General features: G+C 42.4%; 1 protein-coding gene across 1 annotated transcript; it reads right to left on the bottom strand.

Moving 5' to 3' along the window:
- Window positions 1-12,203: 12,203 nt before the first annotated feature.
- LOC103172215 (soluble scavenger receptor cysteine-rich domain-containing protein SSC5D-like) lies at window positions 12,204-17,266 on the bottom strand. Its single transcript, XM_042345356.1, has 4 exons — window positions 16,924-17,266; window positions 16,265-16,270; window positions 13,224-13,478; window positions 12,204-12,268 (listed from the first exon to the last, which is right to left on the bottom strand). The coding sequence occupies exons 1-4, from the start codon at window positions 17,264-17,266 to the stop codon at window positions 12,204-12,206; spliced, it is 669 nt and encodes a 222-aa protein (XP_042201290.1).

Raw genomic sequence — 17,266 nt, forward strand, 5'->3', positions numbered from 1 at the left:
AAACAGTAGCCTAGGGTTGTTCTTCGCCTCCAGGATTATCCTGGAGTAGAAGGACGACTTGGCCGAGGCTAGAGTGGAGCGGTAAATTTTGACAGAAGGGTGTGTGGGAGGGGAGGGGGGTCCCGGTTGTGAGGCAGGGGTGGGGGGAATGGGGATGAGGGAGGAGAGGTTGACTCCCCGGGTCTGTGTCCGGGGTGGCTGGCGAGAGTGGTGGGTAATGGGGCAGTCGGTGTGGCTGCTGCTGGACAGCCAACGCCGAGTGCCACGGTGAGCCCGGCGGAGGATTCCCAGGCTGGAGCAGAGGGAGGTTGTGGGAGGGTCAAGTGGGGATAGAAGACGAGAGGGACGGAGAGAGAGGAGGAGAGAGCGGGAGAGATGCAGAGGGGGGAGGGTTTGGGGGGAGAGAGGAGGGGGCGGGAGGGAGGGGGTGAGGGGGCTCGGGTCAAAGCGGCAGCCATAGTGCGCACGCGGGGACCGGGAGCGAGCGGTCAGGTGGATGGCATTATCCCGTAGATTGGGGCAGCGAACGCAACAGGACCATAGTGGCTCTGATGTGAGCCCTGGGGGGGGGGGGGGGGGGGGGGGGGGGGGGGGCGCAGAGGGTTTTTTTTTTTTGGTTTTTTTTTTGTTTGCGCGCGCACTCACCTGAAAATTAATCTATGACGTCGCAGTTCCCCGCTCCGCCCCCACCCCTCCCCCTCCCTCCCCCCCCCCGAGGCTGAACTCGCTCCGGCGTCGAGTTTAAGTACCTGGGTCAGTAGGCCCAGGCTCCTCCCCGCGCTGTCCTGCTGCCGCTCCCCGACTGGCTGAACTCGCTCCGGCGTCGAGTTTAAGTACCTGGGTCAGTAGGCCCAGGCTCCTCCCCGCGCTCTCCTGCCGCCGCTCCCCGACTGAACGTACAGGAGCAATAATCTGAGTCAAATGCAGAAAATATTTTCAAAAGTTCAGAGTGGTACATGTAAATTTTAAGGTTTTAGTCACATCCAACCAAGGATCGCATCACTGTGAAGTTGTTGAAAATAAGTTTTTAATTTTATGTCCATCATCAATAGGCGTGAATATCTGTGTGGCAGCTGCACATGATCACTACACTTCAGTCTGATAAGCCTCAAGTCACGTTTGCGATTGATTAGATTCACTGACTGGTGCTGGTTAAGGTTTATTTTCATTTGAATCAGCCCTTACCGAACAAACCTGCAACTTTGGTTACGAATACAAATGTCACCATGGTGACTAATGCCAGTCATTGGCGGGTTTCTGTGGTGTTAAGTAATGCTATAAATCATGAAGCCATAAACTCACACTTTGATCTGGATGTTAAGATCAGACGGTGCAGAGCTCGGGATGTTCCCTTTGATTCCCAATGGAAAGCTGACTGTCCGGCTCGGCGTCATTGGCACAGTCAGCATCATCATAATCATAACCACAGTGACTGGAGTCAACAGGAAACAGCGGGTCACAGTCTGTGTGGTGTTCATCCTCTGTAGAGAGAATCATCATTTAATGGTAATAACATTCAGAAAGGAGTCTGTAAGTGTGTGGCTGTGTGTGCATTTGTGTGTCTGCGTAAGTCTATGTCTTTGTGTCCATGTGTGTTGTCTGTGTGCTTGTCTCTGTGTGGGTCTCTCAGTGAGTGTCTCTGTATGTGTCTATTCGTGTGTGTCCGTATCTTTCTGTGAGAGTCTGTGTGCTGCTTTTGCGTCTGTGTGTACGTATGTCTGTGCGTCTCTGCTTGTGTATCTGTTTGTTTGCGTGTGAGAGAAAAATACAGACTGTGGAGATAACAAACTTGGATTTTTGGTTGTGTATCTTACCTCCATCACTACAATCAGAATTTTTTAAACTTGAAGTTTGGGCATTCTTGATGGAATTATTCCTCACTTGCTCAATTTTAACGGGATTATAGATTTTTACACATTCGTTTAAATAATTCATGATAGTGGTATAAACGATTATTTCCTTAATTACATCTTGATTGTTATCAAAACGACACAGAGACAAGGATATCTGTGCCAATCGGTAAGTCACATCACCATTTTATAGATGCAGTCATTGACAGTACACACAGCATCATTCTTCATGTGCAATTATTGACATTAAAGGGCGCCTCGAAGATGAATTCATCAACCCGAGAAATACTCACGTCAGATTGCAGATCGACCTGTAATTAATCTGATTTTAGCTATCACAGCATAGGCAAATATTACCAGATGCCCTATTACCAAACCCTTGGTGCAAACACGTACCAACTGGCCTACACCTTAGAGAGTCACTGCATATTAAAGCGTATCCGAGAAGTCCCAACTTGAAAGCCACAACACAATTGTAATTATTTTTGACTTGATGCCACGAAATTGCTGTATCGAATGGAAGATTGATTATAATGGTGACTGTGATAATGATTTAGCCTCCCAGATGTGTTAATGATTAATTATCTGCCGCAGTACGTTAAGACATGAGAGTTGTGCTGTTACCTGGACAGAGCGAGGCTTCCTGGACAGTGTGGCTGGTCAGTGTAGGAACATCAGTGTGTGTGTTAGTGAGCAGGAGGAGGCCACGGTCCGCCATCTGGAAGGTTCTGCTCTCTGCGTCATCGTCATCTTCCTGAAGGTGATCTGCTAACAGGGAGTCATTGTTACCCACTCAACCATTCAGATAGGAAAACGAGGCAGATATCGTAAAATTTACAGCACAGAAGGAGGCCATTCCTTTCATCTCTTCAAAGAGCTACGCAAATCAGGACAATTCTTCCGCGCTCTTCCCACAGCCCTTTAAATTTGTATTCCCCTAATACCTAGCCATACCCACCCAAATTTGAAACTAATAGTGCTCAATGTATTTTATGCCTGTAATACTGAAAAAGAACTGAATTTCTTTTTGGATATGTTACCTGAAGATTAAATCTTATTTTATAGTGAAACATGGATAAATTGGGATTTCTTCAGCCTCTAGATTAGATGGTTCTGAGTGTAATCCAAACGGGAACTGTCAGATCACACTCTGGCTTACGATGCATTGCAGTGCTCGGGGAATTTAATGTATTGTGGTCCGTTTGCCTGTTTAGCTGGAATTTAAATATTGCAAAACTCACCAGGGAAATAGGGCTTATTCCGGAGGGCAAGCCCACAATCCCCTGATTAGCTGTTTTCTTTTATAATAATAATCCTTGAATTCGATATAGCAGTTTTCACGTCGGGACGACGTCCCAAAGCGCTTCAGAGAAAACACTGTAAAGTGAGTTGACTCTATATTTGTGGGCGAACCCGGCAGCCAATTGCGCACAGCAATGTCCCACAAACAATGGTAGATTGCAAATGACCAATTTATCACTGTTTTGTTTGAAGGGATTATTATTAGGCGTGTGGAGTAAGGAAACTTATCCAAGGTTTCGCCCTGCCTGGAATTGAACCAAGGTGGCTCGCTTGCAAAGCAAGTGCTCTAATCACTGAGTTACAGGACTCCACTTTACTTCACTACTCTACATATTTTGCGCACAAATTGCCTTTCCAGTTCATTAACAGGTACACAATCAATATAACTCACTGCAAACATATGTAAAGTGCCATGAAACATCCCGTCAAAATGATCAGAGGCTGAATAAATACGATAATTTATTTCACACACTCACCATCGCCATTGGGAAGAAACACTTCAGTGTTTGCTTGTTCTGGATCAGATCCATTGGCACAATCCCCAGTGAAGTACTCCAGTTTGCTGATAGATTCGTTGGATCCTGGAACTGAAGAAATAATGTCATTACTGTCAAGTTACAGAGGTTGTTAGAGTCTAATTCTACTCCAATATAAAAATAAAGTTAGATATCAAAGAAAAGATTTTTTTTCCCCAAAATCGTGGATCATTTTTCATGAATGAATATATGGTCAAAAGCTCAAATTGTTGATGTTGGTCAAAAGTTGATAAATAATTGATAAGATTTTTGAATAGTGCCTCTGTTCAGGCAACAAATTACGCATTTGACGAGGTGGTATTATTTTAGATATTCACTGGACTGCAGACAGACAATAGGCATCGGTTATGTTAGATTCTATAGGATTCGTTTTAGTGAATTAATGGATCCCAATATCTAATAGTTGTTTTACTGTATACTGAATTATTTAATATAACTAAGTTCAATTGGTAAATGCAGAATTCATCGTTCATAATATTTGAAAACTTAAAGATCGAGCAGATTTAGGTATTGAGTAGGTTTAATCTCTATCAGCCTTGGGATCTCAGCGACTCGGGACATCCTCCCGACGTGAAAGGCACTGTATAAATGCAGTCTTGTTGTTGTTGTGTAAATTGATGCAATGCAACAAGATGTGGCTTTTTCAGTTCTCTGAATAAAAGCATGAAAACCTACCCACACGGCATTTGAATCCATATATTTACCATCAATCAGGTTATTAATGCTGATGCTTGGTTGTACAATGATTCGGGTACAAAAAACTTGATTGTAAAGTAAATACCAGAGGAGCCAGCATCAACGTGTACTCTTCTTGTTGGCAGATCTTCAATTTCTTGATAAGTTGCTTGATACAAACGAGCAGATGAACAATTCTCCTCTTTTCGAAGTTGACATGTACAGAAATTAAAATATTAACTTGAAATCGCACAATGAAGTTTGAAGTTGATGTGTATGTATATGGATCATGTAAGTTGGTGTTTTAGTATTTGAAATAAAATCATGATATCATTGTCATTATTGCCTTTTTCATCAGTGTGTTGTTTGCATATGTATTTTTTAATGTGCCTATGTGACTGCCTTTCTATTCATGTGCCTATATAGGTGTCTAGTTAGCTCCGTGTGTCGGTGTGTTTATATATTTGCGTCGCTGTGAATCGTTGTGTATGTAACTGTTTGTCTTTATTTAGCTAACGATGTGATTGTATGTATATTCCTGCATGAAAAATATGTTCGTGTGCTTAGCTTATATTGGGCGCATGTGTGTATTTATGCATTTGTGTTTGTTTATGAGCTGTGCATTCGAGTTCTGTGTCTTTAGTTTCAATTTGTTCATCTTTACAAATACATGTGAACACACGCAATGTAATCGAGACAGTAACAACAGCCAATGGCATTAAATGAGCAACGGAGATACACGTGTAAATGGGGCACAAGTTAGTTTTATCTGAAATGATCAAAACAAAATTCCTGGCCGCGTCCTGATACCAGATTCCACGCTCACCTCTTTCTGAAGAATCGCTGTCCATTTGTGTAATCAGTGCAAACAGTACCAATGCTAACAGGATTCCAAGCACGATGCAGGCCACAAAAGGGATGTTGATCATCTGGGCTTCGCAAATCAAAACATATCGTTTGTTGTTTTGTAAAACATTTGGAAGTCACACTTTCGAAATGGTAATGAAAAATACTTCATACTTTGTTGAAAATTATCTAAGGCCAAGTTTTACGCAGTGTATGACATGTTGCAAAGTGTAGTCAGATGAATGCCTAAACAATCTTAATAATTGTATACAAATGTAATCTTGTATATATTGAGCACTTTTTCTGCAGTTAAGCCGCCTGTTAATTTTATGTAAAATATGACTTATGATAGGTTAGTTTATAAACATAGTGGCTGTAAATACATTTCGTTTATTACAAATAAATTGTAATACATAGTGGTAATATCAGTGAAAGTTATGCAACTTGTTATCAAGAAGACAATTAGTTTTATTATTTACCAAACGATGTGGCAGGGATTGTCGGTCTGGGAGGTTTACGTCCTGTAAAACATCACATGCACCACTAATCCAGTAAACTTCCTATTTTGACTTTAAGTGATGCCAGAATTGATGTGAATGTGTCAAGAAACATAACAAAGTATTCAGAAATCAGTTCCCTACCGGAACAAACCACACCAGCATCTTCTTTATGAACGCAATCACTTTGACCCGCGGATGAAGCGACACAATCCCATAGAAAGGATTCACTTCCTCTACAGTGAAGCTCGTCCAGCCATATCTGACCAGCGCCTTGTCCAAACTCCGCCTGTCCCACAGCCCGCACGGCGGGGCCGCAGTCAAGCTGTCTGCACACCACTCCGGCCTCTCCGATATCCCAAGAGTCGTCACACACCGTCCCCCACGTGTTGTTGCTCAATACTTCAACTCTCCCCGAGCAAATGCTGCTTCCTCCAACCAACCGCAACTCCTGTCCTGAATGCACAGTATTCATATCACGGATGTCAGTTATCCACACAAACAAAATACACATAATGTCATCAAAAGCATTTACCCATAAACTGTTACTTATAGTATAAGATTAATTATTCCATATAAATAAGCCTTCAAAAAAGATAGTAATAATAATAATTTGGTCACGCAATCCACGACAGTCTTGGGCCATTGTTAATTACACAAACAAATAAAATAGGCATTCTTCCTCAATAGCATCAAACGAATTTGTCCTACAAAGTAATATTTATAGGATAAGTTTAATTATCCTGTAAATAATCCTTCAAAAATAGATAATAGAAATTTCGTCACTCGATCCACAACTGTTTGTGGGAAACTGCTGTGCACAATTGGTTGCCGCGTTTCGCCTGCAAGTATACATTCGGTACACTTTCCAATATATTCTGTGAAGCGCTTCTACACGTCTAGAATACATGTTATCAAATGGGAGGATTATCACTCTTTCTGTAATGCAGTCGATGCACGTCACAGTGGTACTGTGAAGCGCATTTGCAAATCCTCCTGATGTGAATGGTTTGGCAACAAATACAATTTATGTTCATTAATTTTTTTTCATTCAGTACTGATAAATGATGCTGATCAGTTGTCGACCCAAGGCACTGTTTTGCACCATTCGTTTTTTTCGTAGCTTTCTCTGCATTAAACATAGTGGTACTGTGAAGCGCATTTGCAAATCCTCCTGATGTGAATGGTTTGGCAACAAATACAATTTATGTTCATTAATTTTTTTTCATTCAGTACCTGATAAATGATGCTGATCAGTTGTCGACCCAAGGCACTGTTTTGCACCATTCGTTTTTTTCGTAGCTTTCTCTGCATTAAACATAAATTTATAAGCGAAGTGCTTCCAATTGAAACACAATCAGTATTTACTCAGATATTTTAACAGAGGAACATGTCTTACCTCAACAAATTACACCCACATCCTCGGAATGTTCACAGTTATGCTCACCCCAAGGTTGTGAGGGACATTGCCACAAGAACGATTCCTTTGAACTACAATCTATGTCATCCAGCCAAATAGGTCCAGATCCTTTGCGAAATTTACCATCATAATCAACAGTCAGAGCTTGGCCACAATCTAACTGTTTGCAGATCACCTCAGCAGCTTTCATTCCCACGGACTTCGAGCAGACTGTGCCCCAGGTCCCATTGTAAAAGACTTCCACTCTCCCCTCACAGGAACGTTGCCCATTTCCCAACCGCAGCTGCTTGTGCTCTGTAAAGGGAGAGTCCTGGATTTAGAAATTTAGCTTGGCCTCGTGTTTGTTAAATTGAGTTTATTAACCGTGCTGGAAAACAGCTCGGCATTATCTCCTCCTACATTAATTTATGAACCTTAACAGGTTTCAACCCACAAACTTCGGAATGAACGTTGAGAGTGCGAGCAACAGAGCTAGGCTGACAGAGCAATTAATCTCTTACCTGAACACACGATTCTCACATCTTCTTTATGATAACAGTCATGCTGCCCCCATGGAGACGATGCACATTCGCAGATAGCTGATTCATTTCCTGAGCATCTCACCTCATCCAACCAAACCGGCCCTGAGTCTCGCCCACAAGAGGCAGCAGTTGTTGCATTAACAGCAAATCCACATCCGAGCTGTTTACACGCAACATTCGCCTCAAGTGATCCCCAGGAGTCATCACACACCGTCCCCCAGGATCCATTGTAGTAAATCTCCACTCTCCCAGCACAAGAACTCCCACCGTCCATCAGTCTGATCTGAATATCTTCTGTTGAACAGAAGCAACGTTTACTTCAAGGTAAAACATGATATTATGTCCTCTGCCGGCTACCAACTCTATTTTAGTTAAATTTAACTCGGACCCCAACGTTACATGTAGCTCAAAATCAACCTCAGAATAGATGATGGTGAAATGCAAAAAGCAGCTAAGCCATAAGAATAATCTTTGTATTTGATCTAACACCTTCTCATGTGCTCGAGACGAGCCAAAGCGTTTCACGTATTATAAAGTAAAGTGAATAAACTATACGTTTTTTGAAGGCAATGCGGCAGCCAATCCAGCACTGGAATTTCCCAGAAACTGTCGTGAATTGAGTGACCAAGCTGTGAATCAATTTATTGAGTGATTTATCGATTGAATGTTTGCTTCTTTGCTTGGTCGATTGGTTGACTGATCGTTTGAGAGATTGATCGATTGATTGACAGATTGCTTAATTAACTGATTGATTCTTTAGTTTTTTGATTGTTTGGTTGTTCGACTGATTGATTGATTGATGGATTGATTGATTGATTAATTGACTGACTGACTGACTGACTGATTGATTGATTGACAGATTGACAGATTGCTTGATTAACTGATTGATTCTTTCGTTTTTTGGTTTTTTGATTGTTTGGTTGTTCGACTGATTGATTGATTGATTGATTGATTGATTGATTGGTTGATTGATTCATTGATTGATTGATTGATTGAAGAGATTATCAACCATCACCCCCACACACGCACGCACACCACTCTCCGAAAAAAATCACTCCCCAATCGAGTAAAAACTGGCAACTAAAATCTAGTATTCAAATCTAAATTAATGGCAAAAGTTCACTCACTTGAATACTGCACTCCAACATCATTCGTGTTCCTAATTGATTGGTTTAGCCTGGATGGTTTGCACTTCAAAAGATGTGATTCATTTCCTTGACACTGAACGTCTTTCAGCCATATGGACCGTTTACCTTCTCTGTACAACGGAGAGCTATAGGCTGTTATGGCAGGACCACAGCCCAGCTGTCTGCAAACCACATTCGCATCACTTAAATCCCAGAACTGATCTTGTAATCGCCTCCAGTTTCCATTGCGGTAAATCTCCACAGTTCCAGAGCAGGAACTGCCACCGTCTACCAGCCTGAGCTGTTTGTCATCTGTTCCAATTGTAAAATAAAACTTCACGTTCCTTTAGGGAAAAACACTACGTTTGTGTTATAATATTATTCAGCATCCGAATATTAATTGCTGGTCAATGTATTGAGAGTGTGTGAAACTTGATCGTGTATTGTTTGCCGTTCTTCTGTCAAAGCACATTCACAAAACCACAATTCAATGATATCAATAATTCAATGATATCGGAAGTTTGTACTTCAATGGAGTATGACACGCTCACCGTCAGTGAGGCATTTTGTAAGTTATTTAACAATGTGATATTAAAATGGACAATGATTGGTTCTATTTATCAGTAAAATGCACTCACCTGTACAAAGAACTCCCTCATCCCGGCTGCTCCTGGAGGACGGAGCCACTGTGGAATGTGGGCAGTTCCAGATGTGTGTCTCGCTTCCCGCACACTGAACATTATTGATCCACACAGGTCCAGTGCCTTCCCCGTACTGGGAAGAGGTGTAGACTGAAAGAGCAGAGCCAAAGTTCAGCTGTCGGCAGATGCCATCGGCATCTGATATATTCCATGAATCGTCCAGGAATCTGCCCCAAGTGCGGTTATGATAAATCTCCACTCGCCCACCACAGCGGCTCCCACCGCACTCTAAACGTAAGTGCCACTGTGTACCTGCAACGATTTCATTCGACAATTTGTCAATTAAAATTTGTGAGAACTGAAGGCAAGATAACCACAGCTACTGATTATTAAAACATGGCAGTTTGTGTTTGACAACACACCTGACATCATGATTTGAAAACTATAATAAAGTAGAAATAACAACAAACTTTCACACTCTGCGATGTTACCCGATCTAACATCAACCACAGACAATAACATACACAATGACAGCAGCCCCCAGCCCAATAACTCAACAAAAATCAACCTAATGCGTCAGGAAGGCAACCGGAGAAGAATGGAAATAATTGTTGCAATTGTAGCAGAAGAGCTTTATGGTAACATCAGGACCAGCCTACAATGTGGGAGTGAGGCGTACCTCCGTGACTCAGGAGAATATGCAGCTGCGCTCTCGTTTGCAATAGTATAACTAATATATATTTTACCGACTCGGGGTAAAGTGGCTCATCTTGAAAATCTAAGGAAGTCGTGGATTAGTTTTGTGCTCAGTTTTAGCGACTGAAATTTTTGTCACCAGTAGTACTTGGGTAATATCTTGTCATGCGTGCTACTCTTATATTAGATCAATGTTATTTATTAAAAAAATGTGTTGAATTTGGTGTGAAAAAAATGTCTCAACTGTTTTATAATTATTGGCTTTTCGTCTATAAAACCGACAGTTACTATACTTTACAGGCTACCTCTTGAAGCGTTTTGAGGCATCTGAAGGACTTAAAAGTCGCTTTATCAAATCAATGTTTATTATTATTGCACTCACCCGAACATACAACAGTAACGTCATGGTTATGTGTGCAGCTGAACTTTTCCCAGAATGAAACAGGACACTCCCACAACAGGGATTCGTTACCAATACAATTAAAGTTAGTTTTCCAGATACGATCTCTTCCTATCCCCAACTGTGCTTCAGGACCAGTTGACAAAGCAAACCCGCAATCCATTTGCCTGCACAGCACATCAGCGTCTTGTAAATCCCAATAATAATCGCAGATGGAACCTGATTTGTAATCACGCTGCAGTTTAACTCTGCCAGAACAGTTGTTGTTTCCACCGATTAACTTTAGGGAATGATATTCTGTAGTGGAAGAATTAACGTGATATAAATTGATATTACCAGAATAAAATGAGAAATAAAAACAAAGGGCTAAGAGATAAGTGATTTACAGAAATATTTGTGGCAGACAGCAGGTAGATGAAAGGTGAAACAATGATCAGATACGTGGTCTCAGAAATCTACATGTAGTTTCATGTCTGGTGACTACCGCAGTGTTACAAAATATGAATTTATATCCAAGTGTTTAACCCGGCAAATAAACAACACAATATTCGACTATTCATGCACGTTACTAGTGCATCACAGACCATTTAACAGCAACTGATGTGCAATAATCTGAGAGGGTGAGTAGCCAGACTATGAGATAAATCACAGTCTATATGCGAGGTTTATAATCTTTCTCTATTTTGCAGTAATTTGTCAATTTGACACAGAATGCGCAGAAGCAATATCTCTTTGATATATAGTGTTATCATTGGTGTCGTTCCCTACCTCTGTGAAGCTGAAGAGATGGACAGCGCAGGAGGATTTTTTCTCTGCCCCGTCAAATGCTTTTTACAAATGATTACTATTATTAGTGTCTGAGAGTCGAACATGATCAAATATGTTGAATCACTTGTCGTACTGTTCACATGGTGACAATTGTTGGTCCTATCGCACATCCCGATTTTCCCCATTTTTTTGTATATAAAAAGTAATTTAAAAGTCAACCACGCAGAGCATAATCTGTTTAATAACGTATCTATGTCGATATCATATATGTTGACACTTTAGTGAAGCCTGTACCTGAACAGATTATGCCACCATTTCGCTCGTGTCCGCAGGCAGGCCGACCAATAACAGGCCCTGATCCTTCTCCAAAGCGAGAGTCACCGGATACTGATAAAGAAGATCCACATCCCAAATATTTACAAATATATCTTGCCATCTCCATGCTCAGGGTATCTCCACAAACTGACCGCCAAGTCTCCTTGGTATACAGCTCTACTCTCCCCATACAGCGGCTGCTTCCATTCACCAGTCTGGGACTTTCAGTTCCCGCCAATTATAGAAAATGAATCATCATCAAGGATACTTTCAACGTTATATGCAATAAAATAGAAGAACTGGTATTAATCTAGTGCCCTGCGGCCAGCCTAGTGTCCCAGATCGCTTTTCAATATCATATAATTGCGGACGGGTTGCTTTGACCATTCCTTGTTTATCAGCAGATATGCATGGAGTGGTGCATATTGGAGACGTGGATGTGGTGTCCAAAATGCCGCAGGTCTCATAATTGTGATATCAGGTTATATATCTGATGAAAATATTTCATACTACTTGTGTTTGTGGGAATCTGTTGGGAAAAAAACATATCCTGTAAAAGGAAATAATCTGTGGTTTGAGAAGCTTTCAGTTGCAAAAGTCTGTTTAGAATCAACTGAAGACATTAAGCCTGTGTATGAGGACGTGCAGTAAGGTTTTGATTTCTTTGGGAAAAGCTGGAGGAGGCAAGAACAATATACGCTAGGGGACAGAAGACACAAGTCCTTACGTTGTGGTTAAAGAGCTGGATACGTTCGGTTTTGCAACACTAATTTGACGTAATTATTGCTCATCAATACTGATTGTCTAGGCAGTCGGTTGTGGCAGCAGAGTTCATGAAGTGATGGAAACTTCAAATTCAAGCATTTCTGATAAATGGCTTTTCTCGTCGGGATGACGTCCAAAATCTCTTCACTGGATTCGTTGTCAAATTCAATCATTCTGTAGTTTCTTGGTGGCGAAAATAGTATTTGTGCCCAAACTTCAAGAAAGGTCACCAAGAATTGTGTGGGGATAACGAGGGGCCGATAATCCTGTTAGAACGTTAGCTTGTTTGTCAATTACAAATGTAATTTCAGATTTCAAAAGTCCTCATTTTTAATATCGCAACACCTATGACAGTAGGGGTCGCAAAGCTCTTCACAAGATCTCCTGCAAAGTTTAATGAATGTATGTTGTCTGAGACAGATAACTCGGGAAAGGAAAAATTTGTTTCAAACTAAAACAACAACTTGTAAATATGCAACACATGCAGGATCGGTTAACAGTCGCTGACCCGGAGTCGGGGGGTGGGAATAAAGAATACCTTAGCCAAGTGTCTCAAAATTAGAAATGAGCTGGCCAGGCGTAGCGACTGAGGGATTGTTTTGGATGACACATTTATCATTGCCATAAGGACACACTGCGCCTTTGAATATAGGGCTTTCACCGTGATCCCCAAAGTATGGATTTAATAATAATAATAATACACTCACATAGTCTAGGATACAATCTTTATTAGAATTTGTCACGTTGTGGTTTACATAAAATATGAGGACTGTAATAAATGATCAGAGAATGATTTACCTGAGCAGATGACGCCGACATCAGAGGTGTGTGACCAGGAATAGTGATACCAGGGCCATGACTCACAATCCCTCAGAGCAGAATCACTCCCTCTGCACCGAACATCCCACGTCACAACGGGACCGGAACCACTCCCAAAGTGAGCGCCTCCTGGTGCTGACAACGCGTCTCCACAACCCAACTCCTTACACGCCACAGCCGCGTCCAGCATATCCCAACCATAATAGCCAGAGTCATCCACTGTGCCCCATTGTTCGCTATGGTAAACCTCCACTCTCCCGGCACACGGGCTCCCTCCATTTACCAGCCGCAAAAGATCTGCTAAATGATCACAGGCAACAAGTATTTGTATTTGATTCCCAAACAAGCAGGATGATCACAACTATAAGAATAATCCTCATAATTTAACTTAGCTGCCGTATTTGCCTATACAATCACAATTACTTAGATTAAGCGGATGAAGATGTTTGCAGTCTGTATCAGTGCGTTGTAACTAATATAGAGGAAATCTTGAATGGGAGTTCACAATGTTTTACAGAATAAAATACTTTTAAATGTGCTGCAGCCACATGTCCCCGTATGTTAGCTGGCACTTCCAAGTTGAGCGCGATGAGGGACAAAGCTCTTCCAATTGTATGATTCAAATAAGAAGAAAGGTAAACGTGAACTAGAATCAACGTTTTGATGGTCAAACGTGATTCCTCTTTTGGATCACAGCGGAAAATCTTACTATTCGAGAGTGCCTACGGTCACCTGCCTTTTTCTCCAGGGTCGGTGTCACCCGCAAAGCGGAGACATTGAGGGATTGTCTTGGATGAAATGCTGATCGTTACCCTGAGGACATACTGCGCAATTCATTGTATTTCAGTTCCGGTCTGAAAACAATTCTGATTCAAAGATTGAAGCCTCTCCTTATTAGAAAAAGAGAAAATAAAGAAAATGAACATTGATCTGCGGCGGAGGTTGAGGAGCAGCAGAGCAGACTCACTCCCTCTGCACTGAAAATCAAACGTCACAACGGGAGGTGATCCCCTCCCAAAGTGAGCGTCTCCTGGTGCTGACAGCGCGGCTCAGCCAAACTCCTTACACACCACAGCCGCCTCCGCCATATCCCAGCCACGGCCACCAGTGCCATAGCCACGCACTGTGCCCCATTGTCCATCCTGGTAAACCTCCACTCTCCCGGCACACGGGCTGCCGTCATTTACCAGCCTCAAACGATCCATTTCCAATCACGCAGGATGATCATAATTATAATAATAATGATCAATATACTCAACTTAGCTGCCGCATTTGCCTACAACATACACAGTGACCGTTCTTCACAGTAGCTTCTGTGAAACACTGGAGGAAATGTAAAGGCTATGACAAAATATCATACCTGATGCAAAGGTAATCAATGATGGGACTTTCGCAATGCTTTTCAGAAAAAAATAGATATAAAGTTTCTGCAAAGATCACGTTTATTTGCCATTTATATCTTTAGCGGTGTGTTGGACAGTGGTGCTAGGCTTGCATAATTAGTAAATGTGGACTTGTATCAAGGTGTGGCTGACGGGACGGGAGCTCAGGTTGGAGAAAGTTGTAAAACAATCAGATGATTCGAAGAAAAGAACGGGATATTAAAGTCGTGTTACTGAGATTTGTATCAATGTGGGATAAAATAATGTGAGGTTGTGGTGATTCGGGAATTCTTTTTCAACAAGACGGTCAATGAATATATTTTAGAATTATCATGCTCGGAAGGAAGACAGGAATCGCCTTAAAGTTCCCACAAATGTGGGGTTAAAGACAAACAGAGGAAATATTCCTCGCCGTTCAGTATTGTAAAACTAACTCGAGGACAGACTCAACGTGAGATGAATTGAAGTTGTGGGTTAGATCAACATCAGCAGCAACATCGTCTTGAATTTTGTAGCGCCTGTGACCCAGGTGGAGTCTATGAGCACGTAGTGGGGTAGAGCTTGCCCTGGAACTCTCGAACTCTCCATCCTCCTTGTCTACTCTTTTAGTTCGCATCGGATGAACTACCTGTTCGACGTCACTCTTTTCCCCAGTTGGTGCCCTGCTGTCACAAGAGCTCTGGGACGCAACGCTGCACGAGAGGCGTTTTATAAATGCAAGGTGTTGTTGGATAGGCTGAAGCTAGTGGACAGATGGGGTTGATAGATGAGTGTGGTGTAAACACGATAGATAGCGGAGTGCCAGATTACGATGTGAGTGGTGCGTGAGTGACAGGATCGTTAAAAGTGATCCATGCTGTAATTGAAAGCCAATCATGCCTGCCAAGTATAAGAGAGGCAGCAAATTGCTTTTGCGGCATAATTAGCACCCATTGTGCCGGGACAATGGTCCTAAACTGGAAAGATGTTGTTACGTAGTTTGATGGCGGTGGCAGTTTTATTTAATTATACATTATGAATGTTGCGCTGGGGAGCAAATAACAAACAAAATAATACAATACTCACACTGTGTTTTAGATTGAATATCTGCTTGTTGGCCTGAAACGCGAAAGATATCGCCAGGCAAATATTTTACAAAATTGGAAAGGATGATCAAGACATTGGAACGATTTAATCTTCCGCAATCATATTTTCGAAAAATAAAGGGTAAGCCGAGGCTGTGCTCGTTCCACTGCTCATTGTTGCGCTACTGGTCAAACAAAAAGTAAGGACTGAAATTTAGGCCTTGTAGGTGAGGATGAGGATCTTGAATGTCACGTCTTCTAATCATCTCAAAGCACGCTTAATGAAATAAGATCAATTTTAAGAGATTATTTCTACTAATGCATGAGTCGAGTTCAATAGCGAATTCAGGATCGTCATTCTCACCTACAAGGCCATTCACGGTATCGCTCCCTCCTAACTCTCCGACCTACTATCCCGCTACCGACCTGTCCCTACCCTCTTTTTCTCTGACTCTGGTCTTCTCCACATCCTCCGCCCGAACCACCCTACCATCGGTGGCCGGGCCTTCAGCCTCTCAGCCGCTAGGCTCTGGAACTCCATCCCCCAGTGCCTTCGCCGCTTCCTCCCTTTCCTCCTTCAAGGCCGGTCTCAAGACCCTTCTCTTTGACCATACCTTCAGCTCCCCTCTCGACTCTCCACCCCCTCCTCGCTCCCTGCCTTCCCTCCCCTCAAACTGATTATTTTCCCCCTCGTCGGGACTTGACCCAACTCCCCAGCGTCTTGGGACGTAATCCCGACTTGAAAGGCGCTCTATAAATGGACTATTGTTGTTGTTGTTATCATTGATCACACGGCATCAATTTGACATAATCACATGCAACCATATATGTCAATACATTTACAGAAATTTTAAGCAATGCCCAAGCTAAACAATTTCACACATTGCCTCTGTTCGGGCTTTCACCGAAATTAGTTCTTTCAGTATATCTGCCCATTCCTGCTCCACACACCAGTTTTACGCCTAGTCATTCATATACATTTATACAGTGATACGTATTGCCTGAACCTCAGCAATTCTTTCCTCCCCTCCGTCCGTCCACATACGGCGTATGATGAGACAACAAAAACAACCAGAACAATTTGCACATATATGTTACCCGTTGAAAAACACAAAGGATCTTATGTCGACAAATGTACTTGTTGACAATTCTACATCCCAACAGCATGACACGCAGACTAGGGATTTAATGATAATAAACCGACAATCTGTGGAATGCAATCTCTATCAGGGTTTCACAAACTGTGGTTTGCCGAAAATATGAGGTCTGAAAAATATGATCGGATACTGAAATATTTACTTGAGCAGATGACGCCGGCGTCATAGGAGTGTGAATACCACCTGGAACAGTGACCCCACGTCTGTGACTCGCAATCCCTCAGAGCAGACTCGCCCCCTCTGCACTGGACATAATAGGTGACAACGGGACCTGAGCCTTCGCCAAAGTGCGCATCTCCTGATGCTGAGAGCGCGGCTCCACAGCCCAACTCGTTACACACCACAGCCGCGGCCTTCATATCCCAGCCAGGGCCACCAGAGCCATAGCCATACACTGTACCCCATTGCCCATCGTGGTAAACCTCCACTCTCCCGGCACACGGGCTGCTGCCATTCGCCAATCTCAAATGATCTGCAAAAAACAT

This window comes from Callorhinchus milii, unplaced genomic scaffold, assembly GCF_018977255.1.
Source record: "Callorhinchus milii isolate IMCB2004 unplaced genomic scaffold, IMCB_Cmil_1.0 Scaffold42, whole genome shotgun sequence".
NCBI lineage: Eukaryota > Metazoa > Chordata > Chondrichthyes > Chimaeriformes > Callorhinchidae > Callorhinchus > Callorhinchus milii.

Coding starts and splice junctions, on each gene's coding strand:
- LOC103172215 (XM_042345356.1), bottom strand. CDS start 17,266: ATGTTTTTTGCAGATCATTTGAGATTGGCGAATGGCAGCAGCCCGTGT. Junction 12,269..13,223: donor TGATTCTGCTCTGAGGGATT/GTGAGTCATGGC, acceptor TGCCTCCTCCAG/CTTTTCCCAAAGAAATCAAA.